We start from the raw sequence: 24520 nt of genomic DNA, 5'->3' as shown, positions 1-24520 counted from the left end.
GCGTCTGGTGATGTCCATAAGTTCAAGACTTCAGGCAGTCATTGCCAACAAAGGGTTTTCAACCAAGTACTAGAAATGAACATTTTATTTACAATTATTTAATCTGTCCAATTACTTTTGGTCCCTTTAAAAACAGGGTGGCACATGTTAAGGAGCTGAAACTCCTAAACCCTTCATCCAATTTTAATGTGGATACCATCAAATGAAAGCTGAACGTCTGAACTTCAACTGCATCTGAATTGTTTTGTGGTAATGTCTAGAACCAAAATTAGAAAAATGTTGTCTCTGTCCAAATATATATGGACCTACTGTAACCGTGTTTATTTTTAAATGAAGAAATAAAAGCGTTTTGTTTTAGTTACAAAAAAAAGACTTTATTCTTGCAGTGTCTTTATTTACAATACAACTATAGGATTAGTAATGGACAGGTGTCTTATAGATGCCTCTCCATTACTATGCCGTGGGCTTTATGTCGCTGGATAATACAAAGGTGACATCAACCCCACAATTATGAGCCCAACTTGCTACCGCCACAGGGCAAGTGGGAAGAGCAGAGCAAAGCGCTAGAACAGCACATCTCATAGATACACCATTTCTGAGCGGCTGCGGGCTGCTATTTTTAGGCTGGGTGTTATGAATGGGTCATCGAGGAGAAAAAGGCAAAACAAGCTAAGCCACAGAAAACCAGAGAAGTTGGTAACTTTGCAGATTGCAGATCCCTGATCTTACCACACAACTAGCAGTAGCCGTGGAGCGTACCTACGATGTTCCTAGACGCCTCGTCACGGCCAGAGGACTACATAAGCCTAAAGCAAGAAAAGGGAAAACTAACCACCCTAGAGCAGACCCCAAAAGGAATAGACAGCCCCCACACATGTATTGACGGTGAAACAAGATAAAGGCAAAAACACAGGCAGGAAAATAGGCTGAGCAAATGATGGGGCCCAAACTAACCAGACAGGAAAGACACTGTCTGCAACCTGCAAAAAACCCTACAAAAATAATGTCCAACACTTCTGATAGCAAAATTAACCCTGAAGTGACTACACTTCTCCCACTATATCAGCACTCTGAAATATTCTGAGACAGAGCAAAAAGAGACCGAACTAGTAAGGGACAAAAAGCCAATTGGCAAAATACTGATAAATAAGATTGGAAATTCAGCTCAGCCCCCAGCCGGGGCTGGCAGACCACACAAAAAACTGAATAGACCAACAAAATCAAGTGTGAACATTAGCAGAAAAACTTAGCTTTAGATGACTGGAACAGAGCTGAAAACTAAGAGCTGACAAGCCAGAAGGAATCACCAGCAACTGAATAGGGCGTCGGCTGTCTTAAATCCAATCTGAGAATCCGGAGATCCAATCGTCATCCTCATTCTCAGGTGGCAGATCTCCACCGATCAAACCAGCCGCACCACCTCCCGACACCACCAGAGGGAGTCCAGAAGGGGAACCAGAGAATGAACTCACAACAGCTGGGGGTGAATATCCATGGCTCCTTACCAGCCTGAGAATACCAGCCCCAAGCTGTGTGCTTTAACATGGCTGGTTGTCAAAAATGAAGGGGACCACACACCATTTTTAAAAATGATTTAAATAATTTAAAAATATGGCATGGGGACCCCTCTATTCATGATAACCAGCCTTACTAAAGCTGACGGTTGAGGGTTGCAGCCCCCCGCTGTGAGTTTTGCCTGGCTGGCAAAAATATCAAAAATACAGGGGAACATGTGTGGAATATTTAATACTTCCATTATTATTATTATTTATGGTTATAGCGCCATTTATTCCATGGCGCTTTACATGTGAGGAGGGGTATACATAATAAAAACAAGTACAATAATGTTAAACAATACAAGGCATAACTGGTACAGGAGGAGAGAGGACCCTGCCCGCAAAGGGTCACAATCTACAAATCAGCCATCCTGCTCTCACTGCTGTGAGCAGGATTCCCATCAGCCGACACCAATGACCAAACTTTAAACCTCCGATGACAGATGCGCGCTCTGACCAGTTCTCTGACTGGCGGTGATTATTTTAACGCCGATCAGAAGAGTGGTTTGCCGCGCTATCATGCACATGACAACGTGGCAAACACTGGATGTTCAGGCCCACCATTCATGTGAATGGGGTCTATGTCATGTTCTGGTAGCTGAACTTTTTGTAACTGTTCAGACTATCCCGACCATTCAGGTGGCTGCCCATCTCTAATTAAGAATTAATAAGCACATAATGATGATGCTTAAAACAGAGTAACTCCCCTATGTTTTGGGCATTCACAGTCCCATTCTTTAGCTTTATTTTCACAGCCTAAGTAAATGCAATTAAGGTTGTTGTACACTACCTGGGAAAAATTAAACAAAAGAAAAAAAACAATTGAGACTCATCTCGCCAACCAGCGTTGCTCCTCCATAGTCAGTGCTGCATTCTCTGTTGGGATCAACATCTGTCAAAGACGTCATGTAAGCGCTGCAGCCAATCAGCAGCCATAACTAGACTGCAGTGTCTACATTTTGTCTGCGTTAAGGTGAAAAAAATAGTGAGTAAACAAAATACAGTTGAGGGATGCAGCAATGACTATGGAGGAATATATGTATTTTTCATTCCCCTGGGCCCATTCATAAGGGGGTATCCAGTAGTGGACAGTCCTTCTAAAGAGCTGCACAAAAAAGGAGCTAAAACAATCTCCACAATTATTGATTTGATGCGAGCATTTCCCTTTAACTCCATGTAGATGATATTGTAGATGTCTGCTTGGATTAGACGCTCCGTGGCCTTTAATCATCAGCCAAGTGACAGTCGGTATCTTTCAGTAAATATAAATAAGGCTGTTTTGATTGGTGCCCATTCATCTGCCAGGTGCGGGCACACAGATAGTCAGATACTCGCTAAATAAAAGCTACAGAGAGTCAGTCTCAAACAGCGCGTAAGGCAGCCTGTAATTTACTGTGATGAGTGAAACCACGATGACTTGGTCTATTCCAGCACCGACAACCAGTATGCGAGAACACACAATGGAAATAAAATGGGTTCGCACATTCCAAAGCCACAAAAAAAAAAGTGGGGTCACACAGAGTGCAGTAGATTGGTGCAATAAAGTACATAAAATGTTATAGTAAGTGAGCTACAATAAGGAAAATGTAGATTAAAGCGGAGTAAATGGTAATGTCTGGAGAAATTCTACTCATATGTGTCTTGATGTTGCCTAATCCTTCCACTCTTTTTACTAACCTACAGTACAAGGGGGCTAATGGGAGACTAGCATGGCCGCAGATCAGGCTACCACAGCCTGCAGCGTCTCCAGTCTCGCCTCGAACATCTGGGAGGTCATTGGTCAGCAATTGCAATGGCAGCTGCCAGCAGCAGATCTTGATGATTCGCCCATGTGCATTCAATACGGCAGAACATTCGACAACCATTAATAACCTCAGGGGTAGCAACCAAGGGTGTAAGTGCCGTGATATCTGCAGGTGGAGCTCATACTCTCGGGAATTGCAGCCTAACCAGGAGCATCTACATGGCAGTGCACATGGAAGGCACTGTATATATGGCAATTTTTGGGAGATGTTAAGCAAGTTGTAGTCTATTGTGGCTCTTGCACTATTTCCACATCTGAGTGTCGTGGACATTGTGTGTCAGGAAGATCCATGGCGGGTATGTGCATCACGGACCGTGAGACACACATGTCACGTCGCACCGGCCTCGCATCGTTACGGTCTACAAACATTCGTCATTGATTTTCCAGATTACGGTATTTTTTTTATTTTGAAAAATATCTACAATTCCGTATTGATACAAGACAATAATGTAATAACAGAACTACATACCCTTCCTGCTCCCAGAGACGTCTATGGTCCCAAATAATTGTAATGAATCAGATTAAATGCCGTCCTCTTGTAACTTTTCTATCTGTATTTTTCTGGGCAAAATTACTATACAGGCCTTAAAAATGTGATTAATGGGTGCTGCTCAAAGGAACTCTCCGCCATTCATACACTCCGTGTTTCAAAGTAATATTGTGCCCAGATTTTGATGCATAGTGGTGTGTCCCTGCCGAGGAAACTGTAAAACCCACAATAAATGTGGCGCATTTACAAAGTTTTTTTTGGTGCAAATTGCAACAAAATTATGGTGAATTTAACTTAATCTCCTCCTATCTATGAACCACGGGCACAGAGCAGCTTTTCTCCATACTCCACTGGGGACGTGTAGAGAGGACCATATGAGGGACCTTAAATGTTAACCCCTTCCTACTGCGACCAGCTCAACTTTTGATCTTTTTTCAAACATCACAACTATGATGTCTTTCCGTCAGTGTAGGCGTATAAAAGCTTGGAAGCTTGGTTTTTGCAAAACGAGTTAAAGTTTACGTTGACACGATTCATTTTGCCATAGGAGGTGCTAAAAATGTTTTTAAAATAATTCCAAGTAAGATGAAATAGTGTAAAGTAATTATATTGTGTCAGTTTTTTGGACGGTGTGAGGATTGTTTTTAGTGTTCAATCTATGGTAACATTGACCTAGTATTGGTGGTTAGCACTGCAGCCTTGCAGCGCTGGGGTCTTGGGTTCGAATCCCACCAAGGACAACATCTGCAAGGAGTTTGTATGTTCTCCCCGTGTTTGCGTGGGTTTCCTCCCACATTCCAAAGACATACTAATAGGGAGATTGTGAGATTGTAGATTGTGAGCCTCATCGGGGACAGTGATGATAATGTGTGCAAACTGTAAAGCGCCGCGGAATATGTTAGCGCTATATAAAAATAAAAGATTATAAGATTAATAGGATTCTTCAGGTTAGTATGAATATGGTGATACCAAACTTTTATGTTTTTTTTTTTTGTTTGTTTTCAATGAATGAAAGAAATTTTGAAATTTGTTAAAATGGGATAATTATTTTTTTTCAGTGATAAGACTTTTTACATACGAAGAAATACCAAATATGCTAATTTTCTTTTATTCTTAAACTTGGGAAAGGGATGAGATTCAAACCCATATAGTTAAAAAAAAAAACAACTAAAGATTTTTAACTCCATCTTCTTAGTCCCCTTGGGGGACCTGTTTGGTCTGTATGCTCCAATATTGTAGTATATAGTGAGAATTACAACCCTAGCCTGTTTCACAAGATAGCAGTGACAGGGGGTGTTGAGCAGGTAACCCCCTCAGCACTGCACAATCACTTCACAGTGGGGGAATCGATGGAAGCCAATGGACTGGCGCAACGGCAAGCAGTCCATTAAATGCGGCGGTCAGAGGCTGACCACGGCATTATTTAAGTGATTGAACAGCAGTGATCTGGGCTCGCTCCAGTTACTGCTGCTACTGGTAGATGGCGATTGTCGCTTGTACTTGCTAGCAATGAACCAGGTTCAGTTCCTCGGCTGATACACACACCCGGCGTTGAACGTACTATTACCTCCTACATTGGGAAGGTGTTAAGGATTTAAAAAAGTCTATATTAATTTATGACATTGTCCACATTATGTGAGCCTGTCATGGCTTTCTAGGGATTATATGGATTTAAAAAAAACAAAAAAACAACAACTGACATTTAAAGTGAGGGGACCCCCACTTAGAAAGTGACTTTGCTGCTGCAGGTACCTGAGACATGCAGACCATTGATCCCACCCTACTTCCCAGTAAGTGTCTCTGCTAGTAGGCATGTGGCCACACACTGACATTTATCAGGTGCCCTGGTAGCAGCAGCTTCTTATATGGTGGCACTAATTAACAAGTCACATATCCATTCTTCTGCATTGGTTGTTGTTTTCTACTCCGAGTCCATAATAAACGTCTCGAAGTCTGGATCCAGATCGGACACAAGTGCATCCACGTAGTCCTCCACCGACGGACACTTCTGAAGCATGCCTGCAAAGAACGAGATCCAGCATTAATATGTAGCATCATCTCATCTTCATTGTTTCAGCCATTAATCTTCTAACAATCTGCATATTCAAAAAAAACCCCCAAAGGTATGAACTGGGATATAAATTGGTGCGCATGCAGCATGTAAGTGCATGTTCACACTGGCCATGGAACAGAAAAAAACAAAGACAGAAACATAATGAATCTGTCCGATTTTTTCCGTGGACCAAGTGGTCCGTGGAAAAAAAAAAAATCAAATCTCCACATTCGAGAAAAACTGATGTGGAGAAAAACGGTGGTGTGACCCTGGCCTTAGAGTATTTCCTTCTACATTGATCAAGCTGTACCCAATAATGTCTCATTTGGGAATTTAGTTTTTTTTTTTTCCCTTTGCAAAAAATCATGTCCAGGACTCATAAAAACCTGGTGCTTTCCTGAAGCTTGGCACAAGCTGGCACAAAAGCCAGGACTTGGTACACAGACTCCTCTCCAGCTTTGATGTGGTTCGAAAGAAAAAAAAAAAAATCCTCCCATGTAAAAGTAAACATGACCCGGTTGTGGACTGCCGCACCTTGTGTACATCATGCAAAGTAAAAATGCCTTCAACAATTCGGCTCCTCTCGGAATAATTATAGGCAGCGTTTATTAACAGTGTAATCTCTGGCCTCTATCCCTGAATCAACATTGCCGGAGCCATTCCCCGCACCGGCCTGCAGCTCTGACATCAGGCTCTGAGAAAAAAGAGCCGCGGGCAATAATGAGCAGTTACACAAATCGTTCCCTGATACCAGCAGTAAACTGCCTTATGCAAGTGCCGGCACGAAGAATCAATAGTATCAGGGATAGCGCCCACTTCCAAATAAAATCTAATTAGTAAATACTCCCGGTAGATCGTTAGAAGGAATGCAGATGGAATCCTGCTTGCCCTCCTCATTCCAAAGACCGCAAAGCACAGGTGCTGTCACAGCCACAGACCTTTTAACCTGTACTCCTGGCCATCATGAGGGTTATAAGAATGACAAAAAATATTTTTTATTTTGCAAAACGCCATTTTTATCTGTAGGGTGTGATTGGTATTGCAGAAATAGTCTCCAAAATAGGGATCAGCAGCAATACGAGACCCAACCAATATATAAAAATGTCCAGCTCAGTTCTTATCAAGATAAGCTTGGAGCTCCCCCTGTCCACAAGACAACACTTTCCGCTCCTGGTCCGGTTTCTGGATGTCAAAAAGGCAAAAATTTAAATCCATAAATACAACTACAGAGAGGGGACCTATCACCCTCACATTGAACATAAGGGATTAATTATAACTGGGGAAATGCAAAACTAATTATAACTGTGGAAGTGAGAAAAAAATGAAACTTCACCCGTCAATGAAGTAGTGACCTCCTTCAGTGACTAGGTAATTACAACAAGAGATTTGTTCTAGGAACCAAACACCAAGACTGGATTTAATTTACGCAGAGGCGGAGAAGTTCCCTTCCCAGGCTAGAGCTTCCTCTGATCAAAGCATGTCTCCCAGAGCTTTTGGAGCCAGTGGTCAGTGATGAATATTGGGGTTTGCATCGATCTGATATTTGTGGGAGATGTATTTTCGTGTCGCAGCGAAGGGATGAACATAACGCATTTACTCACATCATCATAGCTGGTAGAACCCCTCCAACTTAATAACAAGTCTGATGGATGATTGTATTCAGGCCATGATCCACCTCTTTAGAAAGGTAAAATTGCAATAGGAATCATGACGACAATATCTATCGCCTGGGACCTCCAAGGGCAAAGATATCCTGGAAGTTGGGGATCTCATAAACTTCTGAAAGACCAAGCATATCCTACAACCAGCCCTCATATGAGCTCTCCCAGGGGAGGTATCTGGGCATAATCTTGATCGAATAACAAGCAGAATTTGAATTTTGTATTTTGTCAGTCCTGGAAGGTACAGCTTGCTGTGAGTTCTGTCCATTTTCCTAAAGAGTACCTCCCTCCACTAAGCCCTGAGCCATTTCCGAGAATTCAGGTTTAGTAATTTTCTTCTGTTATCCCTTTTATGTTATGCAATTACATATACCGTATTGGTTTGTTCCCATTTTGTATCATTTCTTCATATTTTTATAAACATGGCCTATATTTCTAGATTAAATATATAAAATTTAATAGCTCTGTTCCTCTCGCTCTGCAAACCGCACCCCTGAAGCCATTTGCTGCCTTGTAATGAGTGTCCACTCGACCAGTATAAATGACTGGTGGTGGCAGCTAGTAGTGGTTCTTTTTTAGGGCAATGTGGAGTAGGTAGTGACCTTAAAAAGAGAAAACACAGTAGTTTGACAATAAATGGCTTCACCCAACCACCAACCATGAGTGGAGTTTCGGTGTTATTCATATTCTCTGAGAAAAGGCCAATAAAGCAAAAATTCTACTGGGGTATGTAAACTTTTGAGCACAACTGTGTGTATGCATATATATATATATATATAGTTCTAACCAGAACACTCCTTTAAAAGGGTTGTCCGGTGTGGAGAAGTTATTATCTCCCCATAGGTTAGTAGATAATGATTAGATCGATGGGTCTGACAGCTAGAATGGAGTGGCAGGGATCACTGAGTGCAGTACTCTGCTCTTTCTGGCAGCCTCATAGGGAACAAAAGGAGCAGTGATCGAGCATGCGCACTGTTTGATGTATTCTTTCATTTTTATCGACATTTTCATCAACTTTTTTCTGGACTTTTTTCCTCGACTTTTTCATTGACTTTTTAATCCACTTTACCAGTTTTTTTCACATATGGGAAAATCAGACTGCGTTTCATCAGTGATTTTGGTAAGAGCATCATCGGAGTTTTATCAGCAAAATAAAAACCTGACATCTGAATGGTGCCTAACAGGGATAAGAGTGTCTGTTCTGTCGATCAGTGGTCATCCCAGCGGTCAGATCTATGGATAGGTGACTAGTTCCCAGTGTAAAATCAGTCCCGGAGTTCTATAGATCAACCATGTGCCACACAGAATACAGTCATATTTGCTTTTGGACCCAGGTGTGACTGCTACATCCCTGAAATGTACAGCATTTATGTACGGCTTGTACGGCATTTCTACTGAAATCAAAACAGCAAGTGTAGTCCAAAGAGCCTGAAAAAAACTCAAGTTAAAAGTTGCTTCAATTCTGCACTAAAATAAAAAGGGAAATCAAAAAATGCAGCAAAAATTCCATAAAAGGAGATGGTTATTGTGTATCTTTGGTGTGGACAAAGTGCAGTTTTTTCTATGTAGGAACATGGCCTTAGAGGGGTAGATAATTTGCCTACAAAAAAAAAAAGAGCAAACTGATAATATAGCAAAACTATTGGCGTTTGTTTGTGAAATGGTTGTAATCATATCCAGTCTTTTTTTTTTATAACCGAGTTATTATCACTCATTTCCTCCTCTCATCGTTCTTAATAGAAAGCACCTAAAACAGCTGAGAATTTCATTTAGTAAAAAAATAATAATTTGTACATCAGGAATCCAAGCTCATCTTGGTTTGTGATCTACGATCTGATTAGCCGGTGACTCCAGACTGAAGCTCCGTAGTTTTCACAACATAGTTTGGAGGCCAAGAGTGACTAGAGATGGGCCGCTCCCGAGCCCGAGGCCACTGTGAAGCTCACCTTCTCTGCTTTGAAGTTTCGGCCTTCAGGAAAGGAAATAATTTTATTTAATTATGTTGGTGACTGGAGAGATTCTTGGTTGACGCAGTGATTTATGAGCATTGGACATGGGAAGGAGGCTGAATATTAACGTGTTCAGAAATGTCAAGTCCCTCTAAGTGTTGAATTGGCCAGTGACCACAAGACAAAGAAGCCCTCCTCCTCCTCCCATCAAAATTTTATTCTCTTAATATATTGCACTCATCATATTATATAGCACTGTGTACTTACAATTGCTCATTTTGCCTTTCTACCAGATAATTCTTCTGTTTTCCATAAGGCCTCTTTCACACTTCAGTTTTTTGCATCAGTCAAAATCCGCCAAAAGGACGGATGGCGGATCCGTTTTAGTACTGATGACAACGGATGGCACCCGTCCGTTTTTTTGACGGATCCGACAAATGAAAAATTTTAAAGGAATCGCAGCCTGGAAAAGGAGAGAGAGAGAGAGATTTTTGTCAGGCACCCAGAAAGAATTTCGGGTTAAATGAGTGTCTGGAGGATCCGCCACAGAAAAAAACGTTGCAAGCTCCGTTTTGAAATCTTTGAGGATGGTGACGGACATGAACTTTTGGCGGATCCGCCAAAAAAACGGATGCAACGGACAGCAATCCTTCACAATCCGCCAATAATGAAAGTCAAAGGGGAAAAAAACGGATCCTCAAAAGAAAATTGTGGATCCGTTTTTTTCAAAACCTGGCGGATTGTGACTGATTGTAAAAAACTGAAGTGTGAAAGAGGCCTTAGGTCTATGACATCACAAAGATTAAAAACTGACTAGCTGACTTTTTTAAAGCTCTATGTAGAAACAGGAGGTCAATTTTCCCTGCATGAGTCATGCATCACTGAAAAAGTCCCTGGCGGGGGGAGGAGGGAGCAGCTGGGTCAGGAAAAGAAGAGGGGAATGATGAATGCAGGGAAAACAGACTTCCTGTTTTTACATAGAGCAGAGAAAAGAGAAGAATTAGCTGGTAGAAAGGCAAAATGAGCAATTGTAAGTACATAGTGCTGTTTACTATCATGACTGTAATATATGAAGAGGATAAAAACTTTGATGGGACGAGGGCTTCTTTAACAAAGGCTGATTATTGTGAAGAGGTAGGTGTTCCTCCATCCATCTTAAATAACCCAGAGTAATATGCCAAATAATGACTCAAATAGCTTTATAAAGTGCCACATGTGCGTGTAAACAAGTAGAGAAAGCACCTCATCCATAATAGATGTACCTGGCCGATGCGCAAAAACCCCGACGCTCGTTTCGATGCCTCTTTCTCCGGGGAAGATGGATATATATGGGACTTTTTTGCCCAATCTCCATAAATGATTTGATATCTTTTTGATACTTTTTGCCTTTATGAGATTGCCAAATATTGTATACCATCCTCAATCTCATTTCCTGGTAACAAGTCGGAGTATTTTGACACACAATTAATACACATTTAATATATGTTGGGATAATCAATATTGGATTTGATGATATATATTGATTGGTGTGTCTTGATTTTCTCCTCTTGGGTATTGTAGGGTTGCCTGCCTTTGCTCTATGGTTAGTTCACCTGTTCAATTTTTATCTAAATATATTTTTTATATGGATATTACAACTAATATTGTCTTGTTTTTGTGTTACAATTGTGGTTAAATAAAGATATTTTCTATATATTTTTGGATTAGCAAATTTTTTTTTTTATTGAGGATGCACTATTGGATATATTCATTCTACTTATTAGGATGTGTAAACTGTGTCAGTGATAGTTCATGCTCCCAGGCTAGAGCAGCTGACCCCTTGATACCATGTGTTGTCCTCTGCCCGTTTACTCTGAATCCCTTTCCTGCTGCCCCGCTTGCCTTAGTGTTCGCTCCCTGTGCTTTGACCTCTTGGTATGTGACCAGGCTTGTCTTCTAACCTGTTTTACTGTCTCACGTCTCTGTTATCTATGTTCCCGTCTGGTTCAGACTTCTGGCTTGTATTTGACTACGTGTATTGCTATGACCTCTGGTACTTCGTTCCCTCTCGGTTTCTGACTCGGCTCGTCTGACCTCTCTTTCGCCACCAGGTGGCACCTGTATTGCTGCTCAGTGTGTGCAACCTCTATTCCCTCACCAGCACCCCCTGGGGGAGGTTGTGCTGTACTGCACTGCAGCACCATTACATTATCTATGTAAAGCATTAGAAATGTTGATTTTTCCATACCATTGTATTATAAATCTGTGTCTCCCTCACTATAATATAATGCATAGTGAATGGATCTATAGTCTTTGTACAATACAGTTTCACTGGGGGTAATGTACTAAGAGTAAGCTTTTGTACGCCGGTCTTGGTCCACTGTAAGCTGGGACATGTCTTAGGAGTTGGCCTCTTTGTTGTAGCTTTGCTTTTCCATGTCACAGAAGGATAAATCCTCTCCCCTAGCTACGAGCAATACAACTTACCACTGCTTCTGGCATAACCTAGACTGATTCTGCCACACATCGTAGTTCTGGACACTTAAGAAAAATTACACTTTTTTCTTTTTTGCATATTGTATAAAACAAGCTTGTGCCAACATTTGAAGCCGTTAATGTAGAGATACAGAGGTTGTCAGGACGTGCTGGGAGTTGCAGGTTTAGCAACAGCTGAAGACATAATTTGTTTTTGCTCCTAGAAATAGTCACTTTTATGTTTTGCAGCCATATTGATTACAGGGATCTTCCAGGATTATGATCCCACGGATGCTTCCTGGTAGAAACGGAGCCATCCCTGACCATGGAGCGGAGCTGTGATACCACACAAGAGTGACACGATTTCTGAAAAACGCAAGGTGTTTACAATCCTGGATAATTCGTTCAAAGGTGTTGTCCAGGAATAACATTAAACAGAGTTTTTTCACTTCAAATTTTTATTTCAAATGCACCACATAAGTCTTGTAGGAGACGCAGCAACAGTAAAAATCAAACTGTTCTTTTTGGTTATAAATATTTTCCTCTGTTGCCCCTAAAAACAACTTTATTGTAATATGCAAATGAAGGTGCTCAGTTCCCCATCGGCGCGGCTAAATGTCATATGTCGACTCCTAGTATTGGCTTGCCCAGAGCAAGTGCTGTCTGAAGAAAAACCTCTGTTATGTGATCACTGTCCCTGTGCGGTAGAGAGCACACAAATCCCTCTCTCCTCGCTGCTGACATTGCTCATCTCCTCAGCCATCACTTCAGAGAGTAGAGAGCACACAAATCACTCTCTCCTCACTAGTGGGCACTGCTAATCTCCTCTGCTATTACTTCATGCTGGTGAGGACACACAAATCCCTCTCTCCTCGCTGCTGACATTGCTCATCTCCTCAGCCATCACTGCAGAGAGTAGAGAGCACACAAATCACTCTCTCCTCACTAGTGGGCACTGCTAATCTCCTCTGCTATCACTTCATGCTGGTGAGGACACACAAATCACTCTCTCCTCGCTGCTGACATCGCTGGTCTCGTCTGCAATCACTGCAGTAGAGAGCACACAAATCACTCTCTCCTCACTAGTGGCACTGCTAATCTCCTCTGCTATCACTTCATGCTGGTGAGGACACACAAATCCCTCTCTCGGCGCTGTGTACCAATGTCAGCTTCAAGAAGAGTGCGCTGATTTGTGTGCTCTTTCATGCACTAAAGTAACAGAAAAGCAACGAGGAGAGATTTGTGTGCTCTTTGCTGCACAGGGACGGTGGTCCCATAAAGGGGTTTATTACATAAAGGGGTTTATCGCTACACAGCCCCTGTCAGTAAGCAGAGAGTATAGAGAAAATTTGGCCAAGTTTTCTCTATACATTGTTACGAAGGGCTGGATACCCTACTTGTGCACTTAAAGACTGATCACTGAGTGCCATGTTCTCTCTCTAGAATAACCAGAGAGGGAGTGACAGTAATTTAAATAAGTTGGTGAACAGATCACCAGGGCTTAGCAACATCAAGGGTGCACCAAGCATCTTAATTTCCATATTACACTAAACATGGTTTTTTGGGCAAAGGAACAGATTTAACAAAGAACTATTTTATCATTGCTGCATCTCCTACAGGGCTATGTGGTTATTTTGAAGTGTAATTTTGAGGTGACAGATTCCGTTTTAATTTCCTATCCGTAGGACGAAGATCATTACTTCAAGTGAATGGGACAAAGCGCAGCACTGCATAGCCTCCTTTAAGCACTGTACAATGCTGCCACGTTTCGTTCCGCTATCACTTCGTTCTGGCAACAGTAGGAGCCATTTTCAGATAATCGGTGAGGGTGAATGGTGTTGAACCCCTAAGGATCTCATATTGATGACCTATCCAATGAAAAAGTTATCAGTATGTCAATCCTGGACAAGCCCTTTGTGATCATTCCAGGGAATATGCAACATTACATGGTTACCATCCAACTGAATGGGCGTCAGGCGTCTAATGCATGGATGGGCTAGGTCCTTCTGTGTGGGAACTGCTCTGTCATACTGGTTCCAGGTCCTGGTTCGTAAAAGGATGTCCCAAGCAATAGACCCCTCTGTAAGACGGCAGTATGCTTTATTTTGGTGAAGACCCTTTTTAGGACGACACAATTGTTTTACATGCCCTCTATTTTGTTACATTGTGGCCATGTTTTTTTTTTGACTGTTACACTTGCATACTTCATTGGGAATTTTCTCTCTTTGCCTCCTTTCCTCTTCTTGTCACATGTAGAATAGTCCTATACAGTGTAAACGCTGTGCAGTCAGCCAGGACATGACTATATTTCTGGTTGCCAGGATTTGACAGCTCTGGCACTACCTCGCAGCTATATAACATTCACATCTCCCTCCCAGATCCGCTCTGCTTAGAAGTGCAGCTGTGCATCATGGAGCCAAGAAAGAGCTCTACGGAAAGGTCTAAATAATCCGCCCCACTGATAACAAATGTACATGCAGACTCTCGGATTTATCATCCTCCACATCTGCACTCTTTGTAGTGTCTGCCTTTAAAGTAATGATACAATTTGCCCACCGGGTCTTAGAGGAGATAAAATCACTGTATTATAGAAAGGAGTAAAAGTGGATCAAAGGCGAGAACATGATGACCGAGCCAAGTAACAAAAAGTAACAGTATATCTTCAGCGATTGCAGGATTAAATGTCAGCACAAAACCATGTCCAACTCCCAAGCTACAACATGACACAGAGACGAGGCGACCGAGGACAAAAATGCTGTAGAAATCAAATACATTAAAAAAAATCAAGTACCGTTGATTCTGTTACCTTAAGGGTATTACAATTAAATGTTAACTGAATAAAGCACCCCCCCATATAGTATATTGCACAGCCTATAGTCCTCCCTATAGTGTAATGCACCCCCATAGTCCTCCATATAGTATAATGATCTCCCCATAGTCCTCCATATAGCATAATGCACTCCCCATAATCCTCCAAATAATACACTGCTCAAAAAAATAAAGGGAACACTAAAATACCATATCCTAGATATCACTGCATTAAATATTAGAGTTTCAAATCTTTATTCATTACATAGTGGAATGCATTGACCTTTCCCGGCGCCTGCGCACTGCAGTCCTTGGCTCTGCCCTCAAAAGGGCAGATCAGTACGCCTGAGCAGGAGCAACGATAAGAAGCAAGGAAGAAAATGCCATTGCAGGACCCGGACCTGCGACACCCATCGGACCGGACCGCCCCCGGATGAGTATAATATAACTTGGTTTTCTTCTCTTTCAGGTTAGATCGGGGGCTTATCTACAGCATTCTAGAAAGCTGTAGATAAGCCCCGAAAGGCAGTGGCTGCAGCTTATTGAGGAAAAACGAGGTGACAGGTTCTCTTTAAAGAGGTGTTCTCTTCATGGATGAATCCTGGTTTTTACTGTACAGGGGAGCTGGCAGACTACGTGTATGGCATCGTGTAGGTGAGCAGTTTGCTGATGTCTACGTTGTGGAATGGCCCATGATGGCCAGTGGGGTTATGGTATGGGCAGGAGTATGTTATGGACAATGAACACAGGTGCATTTTGCTGATGCCATTTTGAATGTGTAGATATACTGTGACAAGGTCCTGAGGCCCATTGTTGTGTCATTCATCCACAATCATCACCTCATCTTGGAGCATGATAATGCAAGGTCCCATATTCTGAGGATCTGTACACAATTCCTAGAAGCATGCTCACTGCTGCTTTTCAGCTTTGCCCGCAGTTAGGCAAAGCATACTGCGCACGCGCGAGATCCCATTTGAATGCGCACGTGCAAAATCTCTACGCGATTTGCGATATTCACGGCTAGGAATGCGTACAGCAAGCCGAGGAGGGGTGGAGATAGGAAACCGAAGCAATGCCCATCGGACCAGACCGAACACATTACCATACAGTGAGGAGCAATAAAAAAGGTTTTTATGGGTGATACATGGGGAGTTAGGGGGTTTCAGAAGTAGTTGTGGAATGCATAGCTGACACTCAACTGATATTTTTAGCTGGTAGGCCAAAAAAGAGGTGACAGGTTCCCTTTAAGGGAAAAAGAAATCCAAACCTATAGGGCCCTGTATGAAAAAGTGATAAACCCTAAACCTAAAACTGGTTGGACCACGCTTAGCAGCAACAACTGCAATCAAGCGTTTGCGATAACTGGCAATGAGTCTTTTACAACGCTCAGGAGGAATTTTCGCCTACTCATCTTTGCAGAATTGCTGTAATTCTTAACTTGCATAACCCAAGTGTGCTTCAGCTTGAGGTTACGAACAGATGGCCGGACATTCTCCTTCAGGATTTTTTGGTAGGCAGCAGAATTAATGGCTCTATTTACCACAGTAAATCTTCCAGGTCCTAAAGCAGCAAAACAACCCCAGAACATCACACTACCACCACCATATTTTACTGTTGGTATGATGTTCCTTTTCTGAAACACTGTTTTTCTTCTACGCTAGATGTAATGGGACATACACCTTTCAAAAAGTTCAACTTTTGTCTTATCAGTCCACAGAGTATTCATGCAAAAGTCTTGGGGATCATCAATATGTTTCATGGCAAAACTGAATGAAGCCTTTTCTAATTGCTGAAGTAGAATGTCCGGCCATCTGTTCGTGACCTTAAAACTTTGGAGTGGCCTAGTCAAAGACCTGACCGTATTCCGATTGAGATGCTGCGGGCATGACGTTAAAATGGCGGTTTACGCTCGGAAACTCTCCAATGTGGCTGAATTAGAGCATTGTAAAAGACTCATTGCCAGTTATCGCAAACACTTGATTGCAGTTGTTGCTGCTAAGGGTGGCCCATGCGGTTATTAGGTTTAGGGGTAATTACTTTTTCAAACAGGGCCCTGTAGGTTTGGATTTCTTTTTCCCTTAATAATAAAGAACTTCATTTAAAAACTGCATTTTGTGTTACTTGTGTTATATCTGTCTAATGAAACATTTGTGTGACAAACATGCAAATATAAAAGGAAATCAGGAAGGGGGTGAACACTTTCGCATAAATGTACATACATACACGCTATTGTTGAATTATTGGAGGAAACTGTAAAAAAAAAAAAAAAAGGCAGTGTCTTTTTTTTGCTATTAAGTGTCAATGAAAATACACTGCACATCATATTGTATTGTGTGCCGAAAATTTTTTTTAGATCAGCTCTTACTCTGGTAATTGTTGGTATCCACAAATGAGTCAGTGAACAGGAGCAATGTGGAAAAGTCGGTGTCGGTAAATAGTTTAAAGTAGTTGACCCAACACTCAGGAATATGATAAAATAAAATATGTTTCAAAATGGTTAAAAGCATACATCAATATATGATGCAAAGAAGTTTGTGGCCCAAAAAACATGACAGGAATGGTAATATGGGAGTACGACGCGTTTCAAACCTGTTTCTCCCTGGTTCGGAAACATAACACTGTGTGTATATAAATATTTGGATTGTACCTTTGTTCATTGTCTACTGAATTTTCTCTTATTTTGCTAACCGCTGCCACTCCATCATATAATGAGCACCTCGCCCTGACTGCTAAAAGCAGGACTCCTCTTAGAGTGACGTCCCTGGCTTATGCACTCAATGTCTCCCAGGGATTACCGTAAGTCAATTTTAATCCTGGTTGACGTTTGTCTAACATTGAGCATGTTCAATAACAAATGCGTCAGCCAACTCCTAGATCACATTCTACTGATCAATCAAGATTGGGCCATTATATTATAAAAACGATGAAGAACACCGATACTCCGGAGACGGCAAAGTTCAGTGCCACCATGCTGGAGACCAGGAGTATTGTCAAAGAGGTTCTTCTATCTATGACCTATACCTGAACAACCGGGGCAAGAGGTAAGACTCGGCTCCAGTCATGTGAAATCCCAGGTTTGGTGATCTAGAAACCTGGGCTGTGGAGTTGGCAAGTCAAACCTCCAACTCTGACTCCTCAATTTCCATGATTCCGAGTCCACCAAAATGGGTTCCGACTCCACGACTCCACAGCCCTGATAGATACACAAGGACCTTCTTGTCCACTAATAGGACAACCACTTCTTGAACTAAATGTTTGGCCACGATAAACTAAAAAAAAAGCTATACTCACCTCCCGTGCTGATGTCCAATCAGTGCTGGCGTCACTGTTCCCATCTTCAACCAGATTGAACATGAAGAGGGAGTCCGGACTGCAGCTGATCTTTGACTTCCTCTTCTTGTTCAATCCGTACAAAGGCGGAGATGGTGCGTCGGGCACCACGTGTCACAACACGTTACCAGAGCTCCGCGACTGCGGGAACGGCCCAAGCACGAGAGGGGAGTATAAGTTTTTTATTTTATTGGGGCCAAATAATTGTTCATTTCCTATTAGTGGGTATGGTCAGGATAATAAAAAGAAACAACCCCAGAGAACAAAGGTAAGGAGATAATGGGGGCAACCAACGCAACCTCACTATATTAGAAGACGATAAAACAAAAAGCTATTATTACTGCGGGACCCACAGGAGGACAATCAGCAGGGAATGTGTGTATGTGATGTGGCTCATCGCTTGGAATCCAGAAGTATGTACAGATGTAAAATTCTGAGGCTATATAGGACATACAAGGTTTTGGATATTGCTTAGATCCAAGACCATTAAAGGTCTTCCGGGAGTATTATTAACTTGAAAATGATAAAAGACTTGATTTGGAGCTTAAAAATTAAAGGGAATCTGTCAACAGGTAATCTGGGAGCAGCATGATGTAGGGACAGAGACCATGATTACAGGGATGTGTCACTTACTGGGCTGCGTGTTTCTGTTTTCATTACAATCAGTCTTTTATCAGCAGGAGATTATCACTACAGGACTAGGTGTCCAGTGCCTCCTAGGCAACCTCGCCCCCAGCACTCATCATCCGCTTGCTGTAAATATACAATGTACACAGAAGCGAACATACTACCCAAACCCCCTGCCACCTCTGGAGAGGGCAGCACTCCATCACCACGTAGATCACACAACACGTAGGTAGTTTGGCTTGAGGCACCCAATATATTATGTATATAATTTTAAACCGAAACAATAAAGTGTTGCTTTTTACTACATTGTTTATGAATAACACTTCTTGATCTATATGCGACTTATGTATCGTGTGATCTATGTGGTTTCTAATATACACAGAAATCAGTCAATCAGTGGTGTGGGCGGGGTTATACAGAGCTCAGCATTCCGAGAACTGCTAAGTGTGCAGCAGAGAAAACAGTTTATATAGCAAAACTGCAGCAAGCAGCCCAGTGAGAGACACATTGCTGAAATCAGGGTTTCTGACCCTACATCATGCTTCTCTTAGATGGGATAGCAGATAAGCATACTTTTTTGATAGAACTGTTGGAGGAGAGGGGATTTAAAAAAAAAAAAAAAAAAAAAAAAGCCTAAATTTAAAGTTCACATAAAACATAACAGGAAGAGCAGATGTCGGAGGAGATAGACAGGAGCAAGCGGCAGCCAGAATATGTGCACAGGAATGTGAGGAAATCCATCAAAGGCTTCCTGCACTTTAAACTATAAAGTTCAACAGCGCCGGGACACAACATAAATATAAGTCAGCGCTACGACCGGCAGATATCACATCAGCGCCTGCTGCACAATAATGAGAAGGAACTGGAAGCAAACGGCGGACAATATGCGGGATAATGCCCTCCCAAAGTACAAGTCTCCAAGGTTTGCAGCCTATAAAATCATAGGACCACGGGATGACCGCCTTAAAGGCAATGTTCACCTTCACACAAGGTTTTATTTCGCTCTTGTGATTCTTAACTGCAAAGTTAAGAAACTTTCTAATTACTCTTCTTTAAAAACATAAAAAGTATCTTAAAGGGAATCTGTCACCAAGTTTTTGCTACCTAATCGGGGAGCAGCACAATGTAGGAGCAGAGACTCTGATTCCAACGATGTGTCACTTACTGGGCTCCTTGCTGTAGATTTATTAGCTCATTGTTCTATCAGCAGGATAGTATCATTAGAGGACGAATTGGTCTGCTGCTGCTAGGTAGTCCAATCCCGCCCCCATCACGGATTGGCAGCTTTCTGCCTATGCACTGCGGACACAGAAAGCTGCCAATCAGTGGTGTGGGCGGGGTTATACAGCATTCAGAGAACTGGTGAATCAGCAGCAGGTAAAACAGTTTTTAATAAAAACTGCAGCACCCAGTAAAGTGATACACTGGTGGATTACGGCTTTCTGCCCCTACACCATGCAACTCTAAGATGAGGGAGCACGATGCCGGAGAGCGATGAAGTAAGCAGGAGGGAGGCATCGCAAGAAGATGGGAGGCGCCGGACCTGGACCTGTGACACTCATCAGACCGGACCGAAGCGCAGGCGAATATAATAACACTTATTTTTTCTACTCTTACAGGTCAGATCGGGGGCTTATCTACAGTATTATAGAATGCTGTATATCTACCCTGAAAGGTGATGGCCGCATCTTATATCAGCCAAACCTGGTGACAGGTTCCCTTTAAGTCTCATGAGAGAGGCACAGAGACAAGGAGAGAAGTCACAAGGAGAGGAGCTGCAGGATAAGACAGCAGGTGTGTGGACCTGATGTGTCAGCAAGAAATGAACTGTTGTTTAATTCTAGTTTTTATGGAAAATGTATTATTTACATTTTATTTTAATTCACTATCTATATTTAAAAAATAAAATCAGAAATATTGCATCATGTCATCAAGTATATATTGTCATCCAGCCTATATTACCGGGAGGGACACTCCTACAAGAGAAAAATCTCTGATCAGGATGCAAACTACATATCAGGCGACCAAAAAAAAAAAAAAAATGAATGAAGGAATGAGAATTGCAGAATGAAACTTAAAGCAATTTTAGTAAGTACAAGGTGCCCATAAGGAATGTAAAAGTCATTTTCTTTTCAAGTGGCGTCCATGGCCTTTACAACAGCCTACTCAACTCACCGAAGGAATATTCTAACAGAGTTGATCATCTCTCGACTGTTTCACAAATACTTGTATTGGTCATGAAATAACAATCCTATGGCATTTACCATATTACTCTGTATTATGATGTTCCTCTATTATTCCTCCTGAATATGTATGTCACCATTTCTCATGCTGTCAGGGCTGACTGTCTGATCGGTTAAGGCCTCTTTCACACTTCAGTTTTTTGCATCAGTTAGAATCCGCCAAAAAGGCAGACAAGCGGATCCGTTCTAAACTGATGTGAACGGATGGCACAGGATCCGTTTTCAGACGGATCCTGAAAATGAAGAAATTTAAAGGAATCGCTGGAGAGAGAGAGAGAGAGAGAGAATTTTTTTTTGTTTTGGCCGGCACCCAGAAAGAATTTCGGGTTAAATGAGTGTCTGGAGGATCCGCCAGAGAAAAAAACGTTACAAGCTCCGTTTTGACATTTTTGAGGATGGTGACGGACAGCAACTTTTGGCGGATCCTCACAAAAAACGGATGCAACGGACAGCAGTCCGTCACAATCCGCCATTAATGCAAGTCAATGGGAAAAAAACGGATCCTCAAAAAAAAATTGAGGATCCGTTTTTTTTCAAAACCTGGCGGATTGTGACTGATTGTAAAAAACGGAAGTGTGAAAGAGGCCTAAGCGTCATACTGAGCATGGACGCACCCCAACCGGTAACACACAACTGGCAATTGTTATTACTCCTGGAAAAGAGAGCGCTGTGCTCTGTAATATGGGGACTAGTGATGAGCGAGTATGCTCGTTACAAGAGTTTTCCGAGCATGCTCGGGTGATCTCCAAGTATTTGGATGTGAGATTTAGTTTGTGATGCCGCAGCTGCATGATTTGCGGCTGCTAAACAGCCTGAATACATGTGGGGATTAACTGTTTGTTAGGAAATCCCCACATGTATTCAGGCTGTCTAGCAGCCGTAAATGATGCAGCTACGGCGACACAAACTAAATCTCCGAGCACGCCAAAATACTCGGTGAAAACCCGAGCAACGAGTATACTCGCTCATCACTAATGGGAACCCCTGGAGAAGCTTTTATGGGGAACCATCTAATCACTTAGCGAAGGGCGCAGACATTAAACAGCTCAGCGTTTACTTTACCTTCCACCATGAGCGCAGGCTCCTTTCCTCCACCGTGCGCCAGCATCTCCTTGCGATAGCGTTCTCCCATCACCCTGCAGACAAGACATTTTCGGTTACCAACACGCACATGCTCAGGATCCCATATGGTGACAATCTCGCCTTCGCTCCCGGACATGTAAGAGGTTTTCAAAGATTTTACAAATTCTACCCAAAAGTAGGAAATGTTACAAAACAATGATATAAGGTTAAGCACTCCTCAAGTTGTCTTTCTAGATGGAGGACAAGAGGACACTCGTCAAGATGGCTTTCTAGATGGAGGTCAAAAGGGTGCTATTCAAGTTGGCTTTCTAGACAGAGGTCAAAAGAGCACTACTCAAGTTGGCTTTCTAGACGGAGGTCAAAAGGGCACTCTTCAAGTTGGCTTTCTAGACCGAGGTCAAAAGGGCATTACTCAAGTTGGCTTTCTAGACGGAGGTCAAAACAGTACTCCTCAAGTTGGCTTTCTAGATGGAGGTCAAAAGGGCATTACTCAAGTTGGCTTTCTAGACGGAGGTCAAAAGGGCACTCTTCAAGTTGGCTTTCTAGACCGAGGTCAAAAGGGCATTACTCAAGTTGGCTTTCTAGACGGAGGTCAAAACAGTACTCCTCAAGTTGGCTTTCTAGACAGAGGTCAAAAGAGCACTACTCAAGTTGGCTTTCTAGACGGAGGTCAAAAGGGCACTCTTCAAGTTGGCTTTCTAGACCGAGGTCAAAAGGGCATTACTCAAGTTGGCTTTCTAGACGGAGGTCAAAACAGTACTCCTCAAGTTGGCTTTCTAGATGGAGGTCAAAAGGGCATTACTCAAGTTGGCTTTCTAGACGGAGGTCAAAACAGTACTCCTCAAGTTGGCTTTCTAGATGGAGGTCAAAAGGGCATTACTCAAGTTGGCTTTCTAGACGGAGGTCAAAAGGACACTCGTCAAGATGGCTTTCTAGATGGAGGTCAAAAAGGCACTCCTCAAGTTGGATTTCTAGACGGAGGACAAAAGGATACTACTTTGGTCTCAGCTTGGTGAGCCAACAAATCAATTTGTTGCAAAGTCAAAATATGGGCTTTTTTTCTTGTCTTGAACTGCCCTTCCAACTTTTGGTACCGAAAAGTTGCACCAAAATGTTGGCGTACTCAAAAACACACCAGGGAGGCACTGGAGGGAAATTGTACCAATTTTTGCTACTTTTTTAAATAGTCGCAATTGATGAATCGGGTAAAAACATCAGGAATCACTAGACTCTGCGCACGAAGTGGAAAACAAAAAAACAAAATAGGAGCGCTCATAAAAAAGAAAACTTGAAAAATGGTGCAAATAGAATAATGACTTGGATCTAAACAACCACAAAAAGGAGAAAAACACACAAAACTAGACAAAAGAGGGGCGGAAAAGGAAAAGATGAATAAGGCCTAAGTGCACAGATCAGATGCAGTGTGCACATAGCCTAAACAGTACTTGCCCTCTAAATCCCCTATACATTGGTGGCCCTGCCATGATAATGTCCTGTTCATCAGTCCCCTGACCACTTGTGTCCCGTACTTCAGCTATGATTGCATGTGTGGCACATGACCGCCCAGGCCAGTGACTGACAGCAGTGATCGGTTGACTCGTTATCATAGCAGGACCACCGACGTCCAACAGAGTGGAGTAAAGTTCAATGGCTGAATAATGGAGTTGGTGCGAATTAATTTGCAGGACGTGGTCCAGTGGGCAGGACAGTGATCTACGGCCATCAGTCGGGAGCCTGGAAAACTGCCTTGTACTTGCCGGCAACCGTAACTCTTCTTTCGATAAGTAGGCCTGGCACAAGATCACCTGAGCGTCGCGCTGCCACGATGACGTCGTACCAGGCCAACTAATCAAATGAAGACCTGCGAATGCCGGGAAGTAAAAAGCATCTTTCAGGGCTCCCGTCTGACAGCCACAGATTAGTGATCCATCTCACCATACTAAGTGATGCCTATTTCTCTATTTTAGCGCCGTCCTGCTGAAGCCAATTTTAATTTTTGCGCTTTCGTTTTCCTTATCTTCTTCAAAGAGCCATAACTTCTTCACTTCCGCCAGTTTTTTTTAGCTTTGTTTTGACGCTGCTCAATGTGCTGTAAAAATGACATGGCAGCACAATTCTCCACGTCAGTATGATTACAGTGATATTAAACCTGTAGATTTTATTTATTAATGCAGAACTTTGGAAAAAAAAATTCCGTGTCGCCATTTTCTGAGACCTTTAACGGGAAGGTGCTGCAATTTTATATAATTTGCAAAAAAAGAGTAAGTAACAAAACATGTTGTTTCAGCAAATGTTGTACTAACCAGGATTTATGGTTTGTTTGTAATAATGTTTTAATGTAGCCTCTGGGCGCTGCTATCTTGATTTGCAGATATGTGGAGGACTCATACAGTCTGCAAATATGGCCGTCCCTGGACATAGGAGACTGCGGTCGGCTCCCGACCCCACATTGCAGCCTCATT

General features: G+C 42.3%; 1 protein-coding gene across 1 annotated transcript in view; it reads right to left on the bottom strand.

The window, feature by feature from the left end:
- Positions 1-3735: 3735 nt before the first annotated feature.
- The window catches only part of MIPEP (mitochondrial intermediate peptidase), a 148329-nt gene continuing 127544 nt past the window's right edge, over positions 3736-24520 (bottom strand). Inside the window, exons 18-19 of the mRNA XM_073583024.1 lie at positions 22038-22111; positions 3736-5869 (exon numbers count right to left, since the gene is read on the bottom strand). Coding sequence (XP_073439125.1) covers positions 5772-5869; positions 22038-22111 — 172 coding nt within the window. The 3' untranslated portion in view covers positions 3736-5771. The remainder of the gene's footprint in view (positions 5870-22037; positions 22112-24520) is intronic.

The sequence above is a fragment of the Dendrobates tinctorius genome, unplaced genomic scaffold (assembly GCF_039654945.1).
Source record: "Dendrobates tinctorius isolate UK_male_01 unplaced genomic scaffold, ASM3965494v1 ptg000075l, whole genome shotgun sequence".
NCBI lineage: Eukaryota > Metazoa > Chordata > Amphibia > Anura > Dendrobatidae > Dendrobates > Dendrobates tinctorius.
This window is presented reverse-complemented; position numbering and strand designations above follow the sequence as displayed.